This window comes from Mytilus trossulus, chromosome 5 (assembly GCF_036588685.1).
Source record: "Mytilus trossulus isolate FHL-02 chromosome 5, PNRI_Mtr1.1.1.hap1, whole genome shotgun sequence".
Taxonomy (NCBI): domain Eukaryota; kingdom Metazoa; phylum Mollusca; class Bivalvia; order Mytilida; family Mytilidae; genus Mytilus; species Mytilus trossulus.
Window position 1 is genome coordinate 21,861,656 of NC_086377.1, and position 24,164 is coordinate 21,885,819.

Sequence of the window (24,164 nt, forward strand, 5' to 3'; positions counted from 1 at the left end):
ACTGAGTGCATATTTTGCCCGAAACCCTAGCAAAAAAAAAAATTTAAAGAAGAGGACTAAAGATGAGCAAACAATGTCATCAAAGGGAAAAAAGAAACCAGACCAGCTTCAAATACAGAGTTAATGATCTGGTCAGGATTACATTTAAACGTCATCCGTTTCAGAGAGGGTATCAACAGAAATGGACCGAAGAGCTCCTTAAAATTCGACGTCGATATTACCGAGATCGTTTGCCCACTTACTTACTCAAAGATTTGTTAAATGAAAACATACTTGGTTCCTTCCATCATCCAGAACTTCAGAAGGTAAGAAAAGACGAGGAAAACACGATATGGAAAATCGAAAAAATATTAAGAAAGCGGAAACAGAATGGGATTAATCAAGCTTTGGTACGTTGGCTTGGCTACCCCAAAAAATATGACGCTTGGTTACCGATGTCTGATATTCAAAACGAATAAGTAGTTTCAAATCTTTGTTTTTCTTCATTCGGTGCCAAGATGAGTATACGCATGGTTCTTAAATCAACAGATGGCAATCTTCTTTTTGAAAACAACACAGCATGTAACTTTACAATACAACTGGATAGACAAATAGATCTAACAGGATATTGGATGGTGGGGTTGACAGAAATAAGTATCACGTATAAAGATACTTCGAAGCACATAGAGGATATCTACGTTTATTCAAACATCTGTGAAGAGAGTTTTGTGGGGTCCTCAGAGAAACCCCTTCTTCGAAAAGTTTACATAAAGAAAGAAACAACGGAGCAATATACTGTAAACAAACAGAAACACTATAAAACAGACTTAATATTTGGCGTCCCCTATTTTGTCCCTGTACGTCTAGGGCGACTGAACCAAATCCATATCTATATAACTGATGAAATTGGACAACCGAGCTCATTCATCAACAAGAACTGCTGCGTGACACTTCATTTAAAAAAGTATCCGTTTCTGCAGTAATGTTCAATTCACCATACGTAAGCGATGTACTAGCTTGGGAAGAATCAATAAAAAAAGCGAGTAATCGAAAGAAGCGTGTAAACAATCAGTCAGGAGGCGGTTTATCGAAACGTTACAGTAGGAAACGTCGGTTTGTTTTTCCGAAAAATAAATTACCGACAAACGAACCTAAAGTAGAACTGGTGGCTTCAACTGTTGCAATTGAGGACCGCGCAGAATCGGAACTAAAACACCAAAAGCAAGACAAAACTCCGTACATTGGAAAGAAAAAGTCAAGTTCAATATCCAAGGGTATAAAAGGAAAAAACTCAAAAAAACAAAGCATTTTAATCGTCAACTCAAAAGGAGTAAGAGCACAGAAAAGCTCTAAGAAAAAATAAACTCTCGGGAAGAGGAGAAAATAAAACAGAGTTCGCAGATTAGATTTCGACACAACCCCATCCATTTTCGATAGAGTAAAGACAAAATAATGGCTTATTTGAACGATGAAAACACAGACATTAACATACCAATGGAGCTAGATTTATTCGATGAACCTAAAAATCAAGTAGCGATCGACAGGATTTTTTATTCAGAAACAAGACCGCTTTCTAACTTTACATCATCAGATGCTTCTACAGTTGAATTTTTCATTTCTGGACAAGGTCCTGAATACATGGATTTGAGACGGAGTAGACTGTACGTTCGTGCAAAGATCGTCAAAGGTGATGGTAGTGCCTTTGATGACACGGATACGACAAGTATTGTTAATTTACCACTCCAAGCCATGTGGTCACAAATCGATGTGTATATGAACAATAAACTTGTCTCCGTAAGCACTTCAAACTACCCTTGGAAAGCTTACCTTAAGACGATTTTGAACAGTGGTTCAGACGAGCAGAAATCACAACTCCAGTCACAGCTTTTTATGAAAGATATCGGCAATTTAGCTTCTACAGATGGGAAATCAGGAGCAAACACAGGTCTAGTCCTTCGTCGAGATTTTATCAAGGCAAGCAGAGAGTTCGAAATGGAAGGACCGCTTTTTGAAGATATATTTTCATTAGACCATCATTTAACCCCTTCCTGTTCCCATCGGTCTGGTACCGATGGGCTATATTTTTGGGTAACTAACTTGCGCAAAGTATTGAATCTTTGACATTTGTTGACGTACAGAAGTGGTTGATGGCTCAAATCAATCCCCTATATCACAGCTGTGTGATTAGTGGTGCCTTAAACTTCTTCCGAGTACGGTTTGGTATCAAATCGCCCCTAACGGACAACGTTTTCTCCTGTAAAAACCGTGTGTTTTTTTATTAATTTGAACTTAATATTTCCGTCGAGTATGGGAAAATAAACTGTTGATTTTAGGGGCAATATGACTTTTTTTATCAACTTCGCCGTGTATTTTTGAGGGAAACTATTCAAAGTATGATTAAAACTTGTACTTAAGTGAAAAAAGTGATTGAAAGTGTACCAACGCAATCATTTACTTGAAATGCACTCTCAATTTGTGGTCATTTCTTTCCAAATTAATTGAAAAAAAGACAAAAAAGACAAAAAGTCATGAATTTTTTTTTTTCGAAGTTGAAATAGATGTAACAGAACATTGTTTCTGAAGTGCCTGGTTATGGAAATGTCGAAAACACTTTTGTTCAAATAAAGAAACCGGTAAACGTCTAGAAAAAAATGGCAGACTAAAGTATGATATCATCCTATATTTGCTCAAAATAATGGGTTTTACAACAATCCTATGTTATATAGACTTAATTTCAAAACGAAAACAGTAAACAGGCTGATTATTTGATTACTTTCACTTCGTTGCTTTATGAAAGAGTTAAGTATTAAAATTTCATTATTTTAAACTGGAACTCCCGTGGTTCAGTGGGAAGCTGCACTAGCCCACAGCAGGAAGATTGCATGTTCGAACCTCAAAGCCGGAGGTGAAAAAATAATTTCCTATATTAAATGAAACTTAACTTTACTTTCAATTTCAAAAAGAGGGTCATGAATACATACAAAAGTCAACTTAAAAACAATGTTTGTATGTTTTTAAAGAATGTGTGTCCTAATTGCACCCCCCCTTAAACTAAAACATCATAGGCCTTAAACACCAAAGTAATTATTGGTCATTCATTGAATACTTTCAATGTCAAAATTCTATGTGCTGCTTGGAAAAACATAATGTAAGCTAACATTTGTGTCAAGTATAAGATTTTTGACGAAAAAACGGCTGAAAACCGTTATTTTGCATGTTGCGGGCATCAACGTTTGGGGGGCATATAGCACGTATTTCCTCCAACTATACCATAATGGTAACTTTCCTGTGTCTATCAGACTTAGGACATTGCTTTGACACTAAAACTTTATCCTATTAGCCCTTATAAAAGTCTCAACACGACCTTTTTCGGAAGACTTTTGTATTTTTTTACTTTTTTTTCGCAAGTCACGTGACTTTTGGACAGATAACACGTGACTTCAAAAGACAAAATTTCTGATATATTATATTTTTTGAAATATTTTATCAATTATCTCTCAAATGGACCTAAAACGACCTTTATGTAAGCCTCAGTGCGAATGCTATATGCGATTGAACTTTGATAGTGTCTTTCCATAAGTTTACGTCCAATTTGGCGGAACGTGAAATGGTTAATTCAAGGTGTTGACCTCTCGATTAAGTTGTATCGTACTACCAATCCGTTTTTTGTCATATCAGGTGAAGATGGTGCTGCCTACAAGTTAGAGCTATTAGACTGTGTTTACAAGGCCTGTAAAATTAAAGTCGATCCTGGTATCCTCGTTAATCATATGAAACAGATCGAAATAAAACCTGTACGCTACTATTTCCAACGTACTGAAGTCAAAAGGAACACCATCAACAAATCCTCAAGTGAGTTCATTTGGGACAATCTATTTACCATTCGCCCTAGTACTCTGGTGGTTGGTTTAATATCACAAGATAGCGGTAACGGTTCTTATGGGACAAATCCGTTCTTTTTTAATCACTACAACGCCACTGACGTAGGAATATATGTCAATGGAGAGAGCGTTCCGTCAAGACCCTTAAAACTGGACTTTGGAGATAATCGACAATATGCAGTGGCATACACTAATTTATTTGAAGCCTGTGAAAAGTTAAATAAAGATGCCGGACTTACCATTTCCAGAGAAGATTTTGGTAAGGGTTACACCTTACATGCTTTCCAATTGGACCCAAGTGGATTGGGAGATGACTATATAAACTTGGTTAAACATGGAAATGTGAGACTTGAAATGAAATTCAGTACTGCACTTCCTACAGCCGTTACCTGGTTCGTTTCTGGAAATAGACAAATCACGTAACGTTCGTTACGTGCAATCATGAATGGATACGAGTTAGAGTGTGCCATCAGATCAAATCCGTGTTTACAAAATTTAGTGAAAGGAGTGTATGCTAGAAACAGCTTACCAACGGATGATATGACACAGTACCCTAGTGCCTTTATCGTTAACAGCGACAGCGCCGATCGACCAGGAGAACATTGGTTAGGCATCGTGTTCAAGAACAAATCTGAAGGGATATTATTTGATAGTTTCGGGAACCCGCCAGAATATTATGGTGAAGAATTGAATCTCTTTTTGAACTCTAACGTGAGAAAGTACGAATGTTTTAATGTTCAAGTGCAGTCGAAGAACTCTTCTCACTGTGGTTTGTTTGTTTTAACTTTTTTAATGTTGATTGTATGTTTAAATTATTCATTAGAAGATATTGCATGTTTTTTTCATTCAGATGATGATGTTAACGACCGTATTGTTCTTAATTTTGTTAATACGTATTTTAGTTTTTGTTAATAAAATATAGAGTCATTTTTCACAGTATTTAATTGTCTCTTCTCAAACCTATCCTCGCACACATACTTTAGACACCGTCATGGAAACGTCGACAACGCTTCTATCTTTCCAAAGTCCATGCACTTGTATGGTATCGGGTGCAACGCAAAGTGGGAAAACAACTTTCGTTATGAAACTACTAAAACATTCATCAACCATGATCAAGATACCTCCGGTGAGAATCGTCTATTGTTATACTGAGTTTCAACCTACTTTAGAACAAGCTGAAAATACAATACCCAATTTCGACTTGCACGAGGGGTTACCATCTCGAAGTGATCTCATTGAATGGACAAACCCTGAGAAGCACACGGTCATTGTTCTTGATGACATGATGAGATTAATAAGCAAAAGCGACGACGCTTTACATCTGGTTACTGTTCTATCGCACCATCGAAACTGTTCTGTGATTTACATCACACAAAACCTGTTTGAAAAAGGAACACATTTTAGATCCATAAGTTTAAATATTCATATATTCGTCCGGATGGCTAATAACAGGGATAAAAAACAACTCCTTGCCTTTGCAAGTCAGGCTTTTCCAGGTGAAGTGTATTATTTCAAAGAGGCGTACGAAAAAGCTATTAGCTCTGTTTCAATTGGTGGATATCTCATATGTGACTTATCACCGTATACGGATAAAAGGTATCGGCTACGAACGTCGATCTTCCCATCTGATGACGTCACAGTAGTGTATACACCAAAGTGAATAAAAGTAGAGAACACTACCACATGACATCATTGCGTTAGAAAATGCCACTCAGAATCACATCATACAGTACATTTCTTATTTTTTTGTAATATGCCGAATCCCGACAACGTAAAGTGTTGATTCAGTCTGCAACGAATGAGCAAATCGATATTTTATCGGAAATAGCATTGAATATTTACAGGTGTTTTGCATATGAGTCCTCATCATATAAGAAAACTCCGACCTTACCAGTTGAACATTCGTGCCCTGTGTTCCCGATCGATTGCACACAGGCGAAAAAGGAATATTTTGGTGAGACATCCGATTCTGATAGCACTCTTGATCAAACCAATTTTGCCCCTGGTGAACGAACAGTAATGGCCCAGGAACTCATGCTGATATCAAAGGAACGCTATGATCGTTTAATGAAACAGACATCCCTAACGAACAAGAAAGACACAGATGGGAAAAAAATGGATCAATATACCAACGAAGGGGAAAAAAACGATAGTACGTTGCTGTCAATGATAGTACATTCTATACCTAAAAGGATGAACAAACGTGCTGTGGAACTTTACAAGTTCATTGTGGCTCAAGATCAAAACGAGCTGAGTCATAACGGGCAAGGTGAATTGGTCGTTAATGGAGAATGCATTAAGGGGTCACACATTATTGATCTCATTCGCCATTATGTGTGTCCTGGGGAAAACACGCCAATTGGTGACAAAACGTTCAAAGACATTTTAGAAAAACTACATGTACCTAAAAGATTAATAACAGGAAAAAGAAAGTGTCAATTCAAACAATCAGGTGGACTGTTCGTTAAGAGAAGAGGAGGAAGGCGTGACGTTGTACCCGGCATGCGAAATACGAACGAAAAGAAACACTGGTTAAAATATTGAATTTATTTGTTTTGACAAACACTATCTACATTTCTCAATAAATTGTGGTAAAACAAAAATGTCTCTCTTTAATCAATATCCATAAGGAATGGTGTCGTAATTGTCTAGTAAAACTCGTTTATTGTATGTGATACAGTACTTTTTGTTTTCCTCTCGGCTATATATTTTTCTGTGCGTTGCAAGGCGGGTGATTTTGCTTGGGTTAGTCAGTGTTTTATGCACACTCCTATCACGAGAAATCATGCTTTTAATAGCATCGAAATTCACTATGTTTGAATTCGTAAAATTCAGAGTAAAACCTTTCACCTTGCATGTTTCTGTACTTAAAGTTCTGTATGCATAGTTCTTAGGGCCTCCACATACAAATTCCACAATGTGACCTTCCTCTGGTGATATTTCGGACGTCAGGTCGCCAAGGTAATTTCCAATGTCGGTATCGTAATATAAACATTCACTACCGACTAAGTCTAACACCGAGTACAGTTTTAACCGTGCCCACATTGTGGTGAATATTGCAATGAAAATGTTCGTTTTTACATCCACAGGTGGAAATAGTGAGTTTTGTGACCATTCTAATTGTATGGTATCGTTCGAAACTATGTGAAAGTTTTCTACCATTTTCGTCGGATCTGACAACACCTGAAAGAATTTGTCACATTCCGTTTCGTGGAAGTATGAATGCCTCTTTAGGATCAGTCTCTGACCAAATTTTCCCCAAAAACTGTTAAGACATAACTTCGCCAAACTTCTCAAACCGGGGTTTTCTTTGATGTTATCATAGTCAAGATGTATGCCTTCGTTTTCTCTATAGAGTCGAATGTATTCTTGCTTTTCTAATTCTGTTTTGCACTCTTTTGGAAATCCGGAACTCTCCTTTTTTATTTTGAGAAACAATTGCACATAGTCTGAAAACAGACCCCCGGATTTCGTTTCTTTGTCATATTTTGTAGTTTCAGGGAAATGCCATATCTCATAAATCTTTATAATTTTATATCCTTTTTTAACGGCTAAAAACACCTCGGGTGTAGCATAAGTACCGATGAATGCTCGCGCTTCCTCTGAACACGTGCATGTACTTCTGTTTTCCGCTTCTACACAAGTCCTGCAGAGAGGAAAAGTGAGTTTCTTGTTGCATCGATATGGTAATACAGGGTGGTAAAGTCCTCTTGGTGGCAGTATTTTCAATTTACACAGTCCAAAGTAATGATGTATGTCTTTGAAATCGTTCGTTATGATTTCGGGATGAACAAGAGGATATCGAGAATATTTATTAGTCCATGGATACAGGGATGTAAAGTCTACATATTTAATCTTTTCTCCAATATCTGCTTTGCAGTACATTTTCGTCCCGTCGCTTCTTCCGCCCATGAATGCTTCCCTCTCCGAAATTCTCTCCACCAAATCCAAATTATCAATGAACGTTTTAAGATCGTCTTTTTTGTCAATATCTTGTCTAAATTCATGCTCCCATATATGACGATATCTGTATCCAAGATCTCGAATAGTTGACTCTCTCGTTTTTGTGACAACATATAACTCCTCCATGGATTGTTTAGTAAGTGGATGTTTCGTTTCCGATCTATCTTTTGGGTAGCATACACGACAACCATGAAAACAGCAACTGTAAAAAAAAAAGAAAATTGAACAATACCATGAACGTTTGAGCATGCAATGACACACATGAGTATGCAATATGGTACACCAACAGCAAAACATTTTACCGAACTTTTTATGAAATTAACACACGTTTTCGGTACCATGAAATATTTATACCCGTAAATGAATACGTTCTGCACTACGCGCAACTTAGAACGCGTCATGAATAACGCGTAACTTATAACATATGATGGAATACGCGTAATTGATTACGCGCGCGTGCGGAGGGCGGGCGGCGGCGGCGGCGACCAAATTTTTAAGAATATGTTAAGGCACAACTTCATTCACAAACTCACCCTAAAAATTCGTACACTGTATTGGTCTCCTGACAGTAACCATCGGTGTGATAATTCGTCCCTGGTATCTTGAATTCACCTCCATTCAGACCGTGTTGTATATGAATCTTGGTCTGTTTCTTGACCCATTCCAACCAAGCAATCGATATTTTACTGTGATTGTATCTTTTGGTATATCCCTCAGAAGGTACATGTGCGAGGGGGCTCTTGACGAATTTTCTTTTTCCGAATCTATGTTGAGGGTTTTTAGATAAATAGGTATTGGACGAATACCAATTACCATCATGCCCTCTTCTGTAGGTTTCATACGTTTCCATTCGACATGGTCTGCAGTGAGAGTAGTTACTTGTATGTCATAGTCCTCGGTTAAAAACTTCGATTTGTATATTCCCATGCATACACTGGCTATTGTAACGTAATCAAGTGGATCTACCCCGCCTGGATACGTTATTTTTACATGTCCGGTTTCGGGATCGGTGATCTCGGTTTCTGTTCCAGTAATCCCCAAGGGTGACTGGGGTATAGAAATATGGTCACTTGGTCTTCTCCCGACCGGCAGTAAAACGCTTGCCGAAGTGGGGCGTCCGCTTGGCTGTGCGGGATGTATCAAGTTCGCAGTCACGTCCGGTCAGAAGGGGGACGTTAAATCCGATGCCTCGTGTAAAGAGAGTGCCACGCTCTTTGCACGTTAAGAACCCTTGCAACAACTCTTTGAGGGGTCCGTAGGTGGCCTGTTGCAAGGTAAAACTTCTGTCCCTATCCAATATACCCTCATTTTCCAGTGGCAGTCCAAATTTCCCCCGACCATCATTCTAGATGGCCTCTATTACAACAACCTACCTATTGTATTTATTGTTTAACTTGTTCTCGTCCTGAATATGCATGAAATATTTGCCACTGAACGTTAAGCAACCAACAATCAATCAATCAATTCTGTTCCAGTGACTTGTAACATTAGATTTCTGAATTTCAATAGACCTTCTCTCAAAATTGTCGTGTCACTAACACATTACGCCTCCATTTCTTTTGCAAAGTCAAAAATTTCATTTTGGCGTGACTTGTGCCAAGTTAAAAAGTTTTCCCTGTCTGATGTATTCATGTAAACGGCTCCATAATACCTGGTGGGAGGGTAGGAACCAACGTAATTTTGATTTTCCTCTCTGTTGAAAAAATGGGGAAAATAGCCTTTTTTCAATTCCGTCAATCCAAATGCTTTAGGAATTTTCGAAAGTTTCATTGGAAGAAAGTTTAAGGAGTCCAACACCTTGATGTTCAATCCACGTTGCACTAACATGTACATAATTTTACTCCCGTTGAAAATTATTTCTGGACGGATGGAGTTGGAGAGTAACCATTCAAGAAGAAAATAGTTATCGTAACCACTTCCGTTGTGACTGAGGACAATCCCATTTTTATATTGGTCAGAAAATACTGTTCTGCAGAATTCGGCCGTTGCGGTACTACCTTTGAACAGTTTCATTCGAAACCCACAAGTGTTAGCACAAGGTCCGCCTTTGAAAACTTTCTTATCACGTTGAGAGCAAAGCGGACAACGAACATTTAGTATTGTGTAGTATTGGCTTATCTTTACAGAGGTCACAAGCCGTCTGCATACAAATAAAGTTTACTGTGTGTTCGCTAGAACCACACCAAGATTTGCTACATGTCTGACACAGTTTACATTTTTCTCATTTTTTACCTTTGCCCGTACAATTTTCACACCTTGTATTTGTAGGTTGGTAGCCGTTTTCGCACTGTAATAATGTATCTTGCTTCGTTTCGGTGTCGAAAAAAATCATAACATTATCGGTAAGTTCCTTGGTAATTCTTCTCTGATAACACAGGTGTTCTCCCGTGTAATATTCGTTGCAGCAAGGACATTTCCATTCCCCACATTTGTGAATGGCGGGAGAACGATCGTCCCAAACTAGTATTTTTTTGCATATTTTACATTGATATCGTTTGTCGCATTCCGAAGGTAATAATCCTCCTTTTCGTGTTTGTTTTTTCTCTACGTGTTTTCGAAAGCATTCCAGTGATCTGCAAATCCTGTTGCATGTACGACAAGACATTATACTGGACGTGTTTATACAGTCCGAGCTGCAGCAGACAGTACATGTTGTTTCACACGAATGCTGGTCTCTATTGTTGTACGGTTTTAAGCATGTACTACAGAAATAATTGCAGGAAAAGAAGCCCGTGAGACTAACAATAGCTGTAAAATGTTGGAAATCATCTTGTTCAACCAGATAGAGAAACACTTTTTAGCGCAGTGAATCGTTTTCCCCGACTCGAATGAATTTATTCCCTAATTTAGCTGAAATAACAAGAATTTGTATGTTTAACAGTCTTTCAAAAAGCTCTATTTCATTGATATTACACGGTTTTTCTGTACTCACTCCAACCAATTCACAAAGACGTCTAGAAAATAAAGTGCATTCTTTCCTCCCCTTTTCTACAACGTGTTTATAATACCAATGCGGGTGACATTTGTGCTTCAAAACTTTATCTGGCATGGAACTAGAGTCTCCCTCTGTAAGAAGACGCCATTCTACGGGAGAAACTAGTTGACATGTTTTCAGAAAACACACGACTATAGCCATCGGCATGCACATAGTCGTACTGGGTATGTTCACAATAGAACGTTTTCTCATTAGACTGTTGTTTTCCCCCGTCAATTTGGTGATACGGAGTCGCCCGCCTCCCGATGGAATATCTATTCGACCCACTGTAATCGTACAACTGTCGTCAACAGGTAGTTCTTCGTTACTTTGTAACACCTTGCTTATTTCGTCCATCACTATTGATGAGTCCATTTTGTTCAGTTCACGTAGAGAGACTACAATCGGATCAGTCAAGCCGTTGTGTTCTATGATCACACGAGCGAGACTATTGGCATCTGAATCTTGACGTACTGTATCCAGGATATCGTCGAACAAACCATGTAGGTCTTCTGTTATGTCTGACAATTTCTTGTCGTGCAATTGACTGGTAAATTTGGCCTGAAAAGTCTTGTCAATGGCTCCAGTTTTAGCGTATGTTCGCTCTTTTATTTGGCTAAATGTGTATGCAGGTTCACTCTCAATGCCCGCCCCAAACTGATGTGTAGAGATTGCTTGATTTTGGGATGATACACGAGATTTTTTGTACATGGGCACATCAGTGTCGGTGTTTCTTGTTGTTGAGTTTGAACAATCGGTGTTTTTTTCATTCCGACTTCTTTTTATCGTTTTCCGTGTAAAGGAATTTCCTGAATTAGTATCCATATGGTTAGAACTAGAATGTGGATAATCAAATAGGCCCAAGTTGAATTCCGTTATTATATCGTGCTCAAGTGCGTGTAATTCGTACTTTACTTGTGTAGTAGACACCTCGTCGCATATTGAACACTGAAAATGCGATGTGTTTGCTTGCCTCCTCAAATGGTTTAATCTGGAAATTACGCAAGGGTCATCATTCATTCCATAGGCGTGAGCAAACTTCAATAATTGATCAATCGAAGTAAAACAATTTATGATATCCTCTAAGACTGGGCAGTCGTTCATCTGAAAATAGGATACAGGTTTTAAACCTAGATAGACATTTGAAGTTGAACCATCATCATAACCTACCTTCTTCATTGGCACAAAAACACAAGTTTGGAGAAACATCTGTTATTTTGACGATAAGGGACTCAGTGCTGGCTTCCAGATTTTTACCAATAACCATTCATTTTAAGATTCAGGAATGAAGCAATGCATGTTTTGTTAGTGTGGGTGTGTATGTGTATATGTTTTTTGTGGTGAGAGTTGCTTACGTTGGAATCATGTTATTGTTTTGATAAAGCTGTAAGATTTTTTTTCATTGGTATTTAATGTCTCACTGCAATACCCAGATCCAGTCTTCTGTCTTGTATGATAAGATGTTCGTAAACAATTCTTTAGAACTACTGTTTCATTAGCCCTACCTCCCCCACTTATCAATATTTTCTTTTCGTCAAATCAGCAAACAAACCAGCTGTTTCCACCAGGTAAAGAAGAAAAATCTAATTTAAAAAAGCTATTGCTCATTTACAAATAAAGAAGAAATAATCACAATTTGTACATTCAAAAATATGTTTATTACATATAACAAATACAAACAATACATTACAAAGACTCAAAATGAAAATTTATCAGTACAATCATGTCTAATTAAGAAAAAAAAAATGAAGAAAATAACTAAGTCGTGTAAAGATAAATTAATATGTTAGAATATTTTAATAAGAAATAAGCGAGAGAGAAAAAAAACATGGGTTATGCTTTTTATATTTATTTATTGTTAAAAACATAAGTAATCAAAATTGAATAAGTAAAAAAAATCAGATTTTTACATTACTAAAAGAATCACCCCCGTGAAAAACAAAGTTATCTCTCCCTCTCCACATGTTTGACACATTAATACTTTCCTTTAACCATTTAAATAAAACATGTGATAATACAACAAATACAACTACAATAACATTTATAAAACACAAAAAGTACACCTGGTACTGAATCATTCATAACAAAGCATAACATCATATAATACTAACTAAACTAATCATAAAAGAATAGGTACACCCAGATACTGTTTTATTCATACATTAAAAAAAGCTTCTAATCATGAAATAAAATAAACATTTACCACAAAATAAAAACAACATTATTACACACAGATAAAATGTTTATTCAAGGTCACATTATGACAGAGTAAAATTGTTTATATTATTTTCTGTAAAATTTATTTGAAGGACTTTTTTTCAATGGATATCAATGTTTACTTTCTAAAAACAAACCAGTAAAAAAGTGGTTCAATTGTATCAATATTATTTAAACCCGTGTGAAAATATTTGGTAAAATAATAAAAAAAATCCAGTTGTTTTCTACTTAAATATTTGAAATTAATAATAATCAAATTAAAAACATTAAAGGATGTTCTATACATTGAAATTGTAATTTGCTCAGTGTTCAAGACAGTACAATATGTTGATCAATAGTTACATATCGAATCCTTTCACTTGGTGGATAGCTCCCTCATTAGCAATCATACCACATCTAATCTTTATAAATGTAACCCTAAACAAATATTTTAACTTAAAACCACACACACACACACACACACAAATATGTACATACAAAAAACTATTCTACACTCTATTGAAATTATATCTGTGGTTGTAATAACAATTTTGATTGAAGATATAAAAAAGATATAAAGAAAAGTGTATATACATACATTTAACCCTTATATTTATACATATTTAAAATGTTTTTATTATGTTTTATTTTATCAAAATCTGAATACCAATATATTTGAAAATATTAATAGATACTGTACCAAGGGAAGTAATCCCAAAATGATAGTCTCCCCCTTTTTAAAATTATTACTTTTATACAAGGGGGGCATGATTGTGATTAAAAAAAATTATAGGTATTGCATGCAATGACCAAGTCATTAGTATAATACTATGAGAAATCCTTTATTTAATTGCATTTCACAAAAGAGTTTGTTAAAAAAAAACACAGATATAATTTAAATTTTAAGTCTAAATATATTTACATTACATTTAACATAAAAAATCACAAGTTCGGTGTGGAGGTCCACCTCCTCATGATGGGTCTGTGGGGTGTTCTCCGTGAGACCCTTCTCCTGGCCACCTTTTGCCTCCTCTTGACCACTCTGATCACAAGAATGGTTATCACAGTGAGTGTAATTCCAGCCACTGCACTGATGAGTTTATCTGGAAAAAAATATTTATGATAAGAGTAACTCGATAGTTTTATGTGTTAAAAATAAAAACACTGTGTATGATTTTCAACTTTTTTCTCATGAACGTTTTACTCTCTAATGTGTAATAAGTTTTTTTTGTTCTGATATTTGATTACGAATGCTCCGTGTTGAAGGCTGTACCTTGACCTATTACGGTTTACTTTTATAAAAATGGTAACTTGATGGAGAGTTGTCTCATTGGCACTCATACCACATTTTCATATACATTTGATATATCTATATAAAGTTAGAGGCATATATATGTCTCTGATAAAAGACTTACTTCTAGATCAGAGACTTTTCCAGATGTGCATTAATTCATTTAATAACAGGAGGGCACTGTAAACATGTAAAACTTGAAGTAGTCTTGTCTTCAACATCCAATGCATTTGTAGTTACACAAGTAACCCTCATCTCTAAAGTCTACATCTTTCTTATTTTTTATAATAAAGTCTCACATATAACAAAGGATTTTCCTACATGATTATAAAATTGTAGAGGGAAATATATATATTTTTTTATAACATGGTTGTAGATGAGGGGATGTATATGTTCTTGCTTTTCACATTTTTTTTATTCTTTCTTTATTATGAACATACCAAGGATGGTCTCTTTCTCCTCACATGGAGGTGGGGTTGCCACAGACCACCTGAAGGCAAATGTGGCCTTTTCTTTTACTTCCTCCCCAGTCTCTGTGCTTTCTTCTGTGTTCTTCATAATAATCTCCTCTTCTCTCTCCACACCTGTCTTCTTTCCCAGAACTGTTTTAAGAAAAGTGTAAGAATTAACTTTACATTCCACTTGTTTTTACGAACCAGATGTTTCTAATAAAATCAAGGAGCCGTTTCAAAACAATTTGTATGTATATAAAGGCTTGTATCATATTCAATTTATAAATACAGTTTCTTTATTATGAATCTAGCTGGTATCATATTCAAATCATAGGTGTTTTTTTTATGTAGCTTGTTTGTATAGTTGCAATCAGGAATAAAAATAAAAATTTAAATATAAAAATCCCTTACCACCCCTCTAAACACTTCGGAAGTTTATCGGAAAGGGGTCATCTCAAAATTCATTTAGATGTTGATATAAGCTGTCATCACTTCTTGGATGTTGTTAAAACTTTTAATTGTTTACCTACGACTGGGACATTTTCTATCATCGTTTTTATGACAAATGAAATTTATTAGTTGGATACACTCGTTCGTAAAACGATTTTTGTTGGTAAATTTGACAATAAATTAAAATAAATATTTTTGTATAATTTTCTGGGCATACGTTTAAGTATTTAGTTGTAATTTAACAGTGGTTTCGAAGATACTTTGAGAAATAAATATACTTTTGTGTCTATATGCAATAAACAGAAAGGGACAAAAAGGGGGGGGGGGATGATTAAAGACATCAAAAGATACAATATATATATTTAGACAGAGATTCATAATAAATCTTACCTTCAACTTTGCACCCATTGATGCTTATGCCAGCCCCTGACCCAACCCGTACTACTGTTGATGGGGACTGGCATATCACAATGGTGGTGGGGTGGTGCACTGTGATGCACCTCACACCCCTTCCACATCTCAGCATGGATTCGGACACTCTATTGCAGACTCGAAAGCCACGGACACATGATTTCTCTTCCTTTGACAATACGAAGGTGGCATTAATATACATCAATAATAGTCCCAATGACAAAATTACGTGACGTCCTGCCATTTTGATTTCGCGGTCAATAAGTATTTCGCGGTCAATATGCGATAACGAGGGAGGACGGATACACGATGCATGCATTTTTTACTATTTATTTAATAAGTATTTTTTATTATTATATGATTTTAAAAATAAAAAGTGAATAAATGAATATTTTTACGGAAAAACTATTCGAATCTAACTTTTACACATATTTTTTTATCTTGTTTCCCCCCCCCCCCCAAAAAAAAATGACCGCGAATGACCCATTTACGCAATATAAATTAGGTCGCCCTAATTTTGGTTAAAAGTTAATGGATTGAATTTCCTAAAGTACAATACATGTGCTAGATAGATTAATAAAATTTAGGTTAATCATGAAACTATGTTAATCACTATTTTGATTGATGTTTCGTGATGGGAAAAAAACGAGAGGAATTTAATTAGACTGTATAAAGGACAAGGTTGGCCTTAACTTGATATAAAAACAACTGAAAAAAAGTAAGAATTTCAAACTACATTCGACTCACCTTAAAGCTAAAACTTGATTCCGGGAAAGGTATATGCATTAATTGATAACTTTACTTTTTTTTGTCTTAAAATAAGGGTTTCAATTTTTTCTTTTCTTTTTTTTAAATCAATATTTCGATACAGTTTTAGACAAACTAGTTTTGATTCCAATCAATTATAAGAATATGTGAAACAAAAAGATTTTTAGTGGTTAAACAACTTTGACTTGCTTAATTTAGAATAAATATTATTTCTAATAAATTTCTGAACTTCAAATGTATATGTACAGATGGGTGCGGTCCTAACCTTGACAAAAGTTAACTTAGAGTTAACTTGTTGACTGCTTTCTAAGTTAACTTGAGAATTTTTAAGCAGTCAAGCAAGTTAACTTCGTCGTTGGTGGACCAGACCTACGGTCTGCTTTTTTAGGACTGCTGCAGACCTATCGACAAGTCTGCTCCAGACCAGACCTGTGGACAAGTCTGCTTTTGACCAGTCCTGAGGACAGGTCTGCCCCAGACCAGACCTGTGGACAAGTCTGCTTTTGACCAGTCCTGAGGACAGGTCTGCCTCAGACCAGACCTGTGGACAGGTCTGCTCCTGACCAGACCTGAGGACAGGTCTGCTTTTGACCAGACCTGTGGACAAGTCTGCTTTTGACCAGTCCTGAGGACAGGTCTGCCTCAGACCAGACCTGTGGACAGGTCTGCTCCTGACCAGACCTGAGGACAGGTCTGCTTTTGACCAGACCTGTGGACAAGTCTGCTATTGACCAGACCTGAGGACAGGTCTGCTTATGACAGATTATCGTTATAAGAGTTTTCATATCAGCCTTGAGCTTTCCGCATGATTAAAATATGTAAACAACATTCGCATTGTTTTTCCACAGATATCATTTATTATTTACTCGCTAGACTCTACTAAATATTATACAAATGCTCTCTTTTATTTGATATATTTGTATTCTTATATAAATAAAAAATGGCTATACGATCACACAGAGTTTTTTTTATTAGAAGGCGGATAGAAAGGTTATCCAACGCATCGGAACAATATTCTTATATCACGGGATATCGGCAACATTGTTCACGTTACTTCGTTCCCCGTTGTTTACCTGTCCCTTCCTAAATTTTACTTTATGCATAAATTTACACTTGCATGGATATTTCATTGATATTCAACTTGTTTGCATTGGATTTACTATTCTATTTCCCGCAGAATATTCTAACAGAAATTGTACAGTGTCCGTAAGCATACGGTGTGGCAAAACTATCAACAATCTCGTCAAATTCGTCAGATTTATCGAGAGATTTGTCATTGCCGATATTTATATGGGACATCCTAAAATTATACTCAATGCGCACTCTAATGAAATAGTTGCCACTTGACGTTTATTTATAAACAAAATCAATCAACCGACATAATAGATTCCAAGAAGAGAACCTCGTATATTTGTTTTTATTAAATCATTGTAAATAGTACAAATGAATTCAGACATGTCAGTGTTGGTACTTTGATGATGTGGCATAATAGTTTTGTTTTACACGTACACCATCATGAACTCCTATATATGATCTGACTGATATAATGAATAAAGAGATGAAATTCTGACATTCTCAATTTAATCAGAATATTTTTTGCAATAATAGTTTTCCAATATTATTGATTACGTGTACATTTACGGTCCTACTAAAATGTGAACAGGAGCGCCAGGAGAAGACATTAAGGCGCTCGGTACAATGGTATGCGGGTATATAAATTTGCAAATAAAAGTGCACATATGATCAGTTTTGGTCAACTAGTTTTATTTTCCAAGTCAGCATGAGGTATTAAAACTACTGAAATTTTGTTACGTATCAATATTTTGAATAAAAGGAGGACACTGTCACGGAATAGAAGTTCCTTCATAATATAAGTTCCAAATGGAAAAACTATTCTGGAATATTATTTCCACAGGAATAAATATTACAGTAGATGTTCCTAACGGAATAAATAGTATAGAATAGTTGTTCCAACAGGTACAGGTATTATGACATTGTTTATAATAAAGTTTCCACTGGAACTTCTGTCAGGTGGAACAAATATACGTTGACAACACGCTGGTATCCTAAATTTATGCGAACAAAAAATTGTTGTTATTAAATTGCAATATTGCTGTCCATTGTCATGATTATATTATACATTGATTCCTGACATAAAAAATATGGCTGATTTACTACTATGCGGGTACGTCATGGTGTATATAGATTTACAAATTAAATACACATATGGTCAGTTTTGGTAATGCGGTCAAATAATTTTGTTGTACAAGTCAGCTGGAGGTATCAAAACTACTGAAATTTTGTTATGTATCAATATTTTGAATAAAATGAGGACATGCTGGTATCCTAAATTTATGTGAACAAAAATTTGTTGTTATTATATTGCAATATTGCTGTCCATTGTCATGATTGTATTATACATTGAATCCTGACATAAAAAATAAGGCTGATTTACTATGCTGGTATATAGATTTACAATTTAAAGTTCAAATATGGTCAGTTTTGGTAATGCGGTCAAATAATTTTGTTGTACAAATCAGCTGGAGGTATCAAAACTACTGAAATTTTGTTACGTATCAATATTTTGAATAAAATGAGGACATGCTGGTATCCTAAATTTATGCGAACCAAAATTTTTTGTTATTATATTGCAATTTTGCTGTCCATTGTCATGATTGTATTATAAATTGAATCCTGACATAAAAAATATGGCTGATTTACTATGCGGGTATATAGATTTACAATTTAAAGTGCACATATGGTCAGTTTTGGTGGATACAGTCAAACAATTTAGTTGTACAAGTCAGCTGGAGGTATCAAAACTACTGAAATTTTGTTACGTATCAATATTTTGAATAAAATGAGGACATGCTGGTATCCTAAATTTATGCGAACCAAAATTTGTTGTTATTATATTGCAATTTTGCTGTCCATTGTCATAATTGTATTATACATTGAATCCTGACATAAAAAATAAGGCTGATTTACTATGCTGGTATATAGATTTACAATTTAAAGTTCACATATGGTCAGTTTTGGTAATGCGGTCAAATAATTTTGTTGTACAAATCAGCTGGAGGTATCAAAACTACTGAAATTTTGTTACGTATCAATATTTTGAATAAAATGAGGACATGCTGGTATCCTAAATTTATGCGAACCAAAATTTTTTGTTATTATATTGCAATTTTGCTGTCCATTGTCATGATTGTATTATAAATTGAATCCTGACATAAAAAATATGGCTGATTTACTATGCGGGTATATAGATTTGCAAATTAAAGTGCACATATGGTCACTTTTGGTGGATACAGTCAAACAATTTAGTTGTACAAGTCAGCTGGAGGTATCAAAACTACTGAAATTTTGTTACGTATCAATATTTTGAATAAAATGAGGACATGCTGGTATCCTAAATTGATGTGAACAAAAATTTGTTGTTATTATATTGCAATATTGCTGTCCTTTGTCATGATTATATTATACATTGATTCTGGCATAAAAAATATGGCTGATTAACTATGCGGGTATAAAGATTTACAAATTAAAGTGCACATATGGTCAGTTTTAATGGATGCAGTCAAATAATTTTGTTGTACAAGTCAACTGGAGGTATCAAAACTACTGAAATTCTGTTACGTATCAATATTTTGAATAAAATGAGGACATGCTGGTATCCTAAATTGATGTGAACAAAAATTTGTTGTTATTATATTGCAATATTGCTGTCCATTGTCATGATTGTATTATACATTGAATCCTGACATAAAAAATATGGCTGATTTACTATGCGGGTATATAGATTTACAAATTAAAGTGCATATATGGTCAGTTTTGGTGGATGCTTTCAAATAATTTTGTTGTACAAGTCAACAGGAGGCATCAAAACTACTGAAATTTTGTTACGTATCAGTATTATAAGTAAAAAGGGGACATGCTGGCACCCTTAATTTAGGCGAACAAAAATTTGTTGTTATTATATTGCAATATTGCTGTCCATTGTCATGATTGTATTACACATTGAATCCTGACATTAAAAATAAGGCTGATTTACTATGCTGGTATATAGATTTACAATTTAAAGTTCACATATGGTCAGTTTTGGTAATGCGGTCAAATAATTTTGTTGTACAAGTCAGCTGGAGGTATCAAAACTACTGAAATTTTGTTACGTATCAATATTTTGAATAAAATGAGGACATGCTGGTATCTTAAATTTATGCGAACCAAATTTTTTTTTATTATATTGCAATTGTGCTGTCCATTGTCATGATTGTATTATACATTGAATCCTGACATAAAAAATATGGCTGATTTACTATGCGGGTATATAGATTTACAAATTAAAGTGCATATATGGTCAGTTTTGGTGGATGCGGTCAAATAATTTTGTTATACAAGTCAACTGGAGGCATCAAAACTACTGAAATTTTGTTACGTATCAGTATTTTGAGTAAAAAGAGGACATGCTTGCACCCTTAATTTAGGCGAACAAAAATTTGTAGTCATTTTTTAAATGAATTAAACTATTGCTGATTGTGGCTGCATAGTTCAAGGATGTATAACTAACAAGGACGTATACACCTAACATCAAATATACTTCTTTTCAAAAATATACATAATATGATTGAATTTGATCTCGGAATATATATATATATTCAGTGCCTGTTATCATTGTAACCGAGATCGTTTTTATAATAGATAGATTGCCAGATCACAGATAAATTTGTGTTACGTTCTGTGCGTACTTATTTTCAAATATTTGTATTTAATCCTGTTCATAAAACGGAAGTATTCATTTTCAAATTACTTTATTTTCGATGTTTATACTACGAATCAAAGATATTATTTTTTTTTTAAATCAACGAAGAGCGGTCCTGGTTACAAGTTAACTTAGTGTTGAGCAGACCAGTCAAAAGTTAACTTGGGAACAGGTCTGGTTTTGATCGGATTTGTCCAAGCAGAAGTTAACTTTGAGGCAGGACCGGTTTCCAAGTTAACTTAAGTTAACTTTATGACAGGACTGGTTCCGAAGTTAACTTATGTTAACTTTATGACAGGACTGGTTCGAAGTTAACTTATATCAATAGCGGACCTGTTTCCAAGTTAACTTTTTGGCAGACATAAAAACAGTCATAGGACCAAGTCCGCTTTTCAAGTTAACTAGATTTTGGTCCTAGGACTGGTCAGAGCAGTCCTATATTCGGTCACAGGTTAACTTTGACCAGTCCAAATGACTGGTTATCAAGTTAACTTGCTGTACAGGTTAGGAGTGCACCCATCTGTATATGTGTGCGTATGTGTCAATTTACGAAAGTTCTGATGTTTTATACTTTTTTACAATAGAAAAGAAAAATGGCAAATTTTTTACCAGACGAGGATTCGGTATACAACTGGACCGAGTGAGTACATATTTGATTTATAAACATTCAAAGTGCATTCTAAAATCGTTACCATCGATTTTATTCTTTTTTCATTTATTTCATAAACATTCATGGTTTTTTTCAATTTAAGTTCTTTTACATAATCAATTTGAATAATGGAAGTTTGATATCTTTTCAACTACCTATAACACATTTTAGTTTATGTACAAGAAAACATTAATGATTTATCTCTTTTTTAGTTCGCAGACTGATTTATTTTTACAAGACTTTCCATGGAGTGGGGGAGATGCGAGAGGGGAGGAGAGTAGCCCCATTCATTTTGGCACGGTATTTAAAGAAGAACCAATATCGTAAGTTTCCTTGTCTCTTCTTGTATTTTTGTAGGAATATTGTACCTAACTAAATGGAAATTAAGAATTTGGGACACGAATGTATCGACAATAACATTATTTTTTTTTGTAACTCTGAGACATTTCAATATAATTAAACACATGCTATTTCGGAGTAATGGATAAAAATGTCAGTAACTGCAGGTATAAACTTTTGCTTAGTCTATATTTTTTCGCGATATATGCATTTTCTATCTGTTATGTGAAACTACAACATTATATCTTCACAAAAATGGGAATGTGCTGTTAACATTTATATCCTACCTTTTTAGTTCATTTTCATTCCAAGAATAAATATAAAAAATAACCATTCGTTGATATTCAGAACTTGACGATTAATTTTGTAGTGGTGTAAAGAGATTCTATGAAGTGGAATCTTCAAGAGAGAGTTCACTTTTATCACCAGAAAAAAAGAAATCACCTAGGTAAGTTTTAGATATGTGAATTTTCGGTATATGATGTACAAATTTGCAGTTACGTCCAGTCAGAATAGGGCCGATAAATATGATGTCTCGTGTAAAGAAAGTGTCACGCTTATTGCACGTTAAGAAACTTTGCAACAGCTCTTCCAGGGGATCCGTAGGTGACCTGTTGCAAGGCTGAATTTCTGTCCCTATGTAATATACTCTCCGATTTCCCGTGGTAGTCTAAATTTCTCCGACCTTGATCTCCCGCGGACCACCTTATTACAAAACCCATCTATTGTGTTTATTGTTAATTTATTTTTGACCTAATGAAAATGATATCTTTTCCAACAACCAATGAATCAATTTTGTATATATTGTATATGATTTTTTTATTCAGCAAAAAAGGGGTAAAACGACGGTTGATAACAGAGGATAAAGAAAATGATCAGAAAATGAAAAGGTAAGTTTCTTTTTTATTGTTTTTTTCCATTTGTTTACAAACCAAAAATCAAGATTTAATGTCATAACGTAGTATATTTATTAAACATATGAAACCGTAACACGAGATATGACCTTAATCATTATTAAAAGTAAAAAAAATGGGGTAGGATACTTTAAGATTAAGCGCTGAACAAAAAAAAAAACTCTGGCTGATAATCAATGATTATCTTTGAACGTTGTTAGATTGTAACAGTGAGAAAAATAGAGAAAGAAGCATTAAAAGGAAAAGATATTGTAACCATCAACGATACAGATACTCACAACTACATTGTTTATAGGATAAAAATATCGAGTTATCTCTCTTTATACATAGTCTCAATTATATATAAAAAGCATTTTTTTTATTAAGGTGTTATTTCTTCAATATGCGTTTTCTGTCTTAAATTAATAGACAATGATATAACTGTTTTTTGCTGGATCAGTGTTTGTTTTATATATGTCTGCTTTGTTCTTTTTATTTTTATAATATTTGTTTTTCAGAGAACAACTGGATAGACATTCGGACAGTATAAGACCAATGTGTTGGGGGGAAAATTCTCCCAGATAAAACAATTAACAGAAGTCATAGGGAAAATGGAGGAAAATCATTCTACTACTATTGACATCTTAAAGGGTATGATTACCCAGTTGGAAAAAGAAAAGCCAAGAAGGCAGAATATTATTACGCATACATTATGAATAAAGTATTTGTACTTGTATTTGTATTGGTTTTTTTTTAATAACACATTCAGTACTAGAAATGTATTGCTCAAAGATTACATTACGTTAATTTCAATAAGTCATTTGCTCATACTAGAAAATATAGAACATAAACAACAACTAGACACATTACAAAATCATACTTACATTATAGTTTAGTCGCTACACGATTTCTTTGTTTTCTTAAATAGAACCCACAACTATTTATACTTCTTAGTATATAAGGATGGGCCAACTTCAGGTGTTGAATCATTTAAAAGGAGTGGGTTACACAGATGTTTGAACACCTGTAGTATATTTAAGGAGTGGTTGCTTAGGTGTTAACAGACACCTGTTTACATGATTTAAACGTGTGCTTTTACACTGGTTTCTGACAGTGTATTTAGGAGTGGTTTGCTAGGGGTTTAGGACATCTGTTT

At 34.8% G+C, this 24,164-nt stretch overlaps 2 protein-coding genes across 2 annotated transcripts; both read left to right on the forward strand.

Moving 5' to 3' along the window:
• The first annotated feature begins 1,431 nt into the window (after window positions 1–1,431).
• On the forward strand, window positions 1,432–4,283 carry LOC134717742 (uncharacterized protein F54H12.2-like). The gene is made up of 2 exons (XM_063580235.1): window positions 1,432–1,924; window positions 3,658–4,283. Exons 1-2 carry the CDS (start codon window positions 1,432–1,434, stop codon window positions 4,281–4,283), a joined length of 1,119 nt encoding a protein of 372 aa, XP_063436305.1.
• A 17,362-nt stretch (window positions 4,284–21,645) lies between these two features.
• On the forward strand, window positions 21,646–23,635 carry LOC134719512 (uncharacterized). Its single transcript, XM_063582506.1, has 5 exons — window positions 21,646–21,767; window positions 21,989–22,099; window positions 22,486–22,563; window positions 22,943–23,005; window positions 23,527–23,635. The coding sequence occupies exons 1-5, from the start codon at window positions 21,721–21,723 to the stop codon at window positions 23,591–23,593; spliced, it is 366 nt and encodes a 121-aa protein (XP_063438576.1). The 5' UTR covers window positions 21,646–21,720; the 3' UTR covers window positions 23,594–23,635.
• Window positions 23,636–24,164: the final 529 nt, after the last annotated feature.

Excerpts from the sequence above, each read along its gene's own strand:
- LOC134719512 (XM_063582506.1), top strand. The coding sequence starts at position 21,721 with ATGGCAAATTTTTTACCAGACGAGGATTCGGTATACAACTGGACCGA. Across the intron at positions 22,100-22,485 it reads TTTAAAGAAGAACCAATATC|TGGTGTAAAGAGATTCTATG; the intron begins GTAAGTTTCCTT and ends TTAATTTTGTAG. Across the intron at positions 22,564-22,942 it reads GAAAAAAAGAAATCACCTAG|CAAAAAAGGGGTAAAACGAC; the intron begins GTAAGTTTTAGA and ends TTTTTTATTCAG.
- LOC134717742 (XM_063580235.1), top strand. The coding sequence starts at position 1,432 with ATGGCTTATTTGAACGATGAAAACACAGACATTAACATACCAATGGAG. Across the intron at positions 1,925-3,657 it reads GAAATCAGGAGCAAACACAG|GTGAAGATGGTGCTGCCTAC; the intron begins GTCTAGTCCTTC and ends TTGTCATATCAG.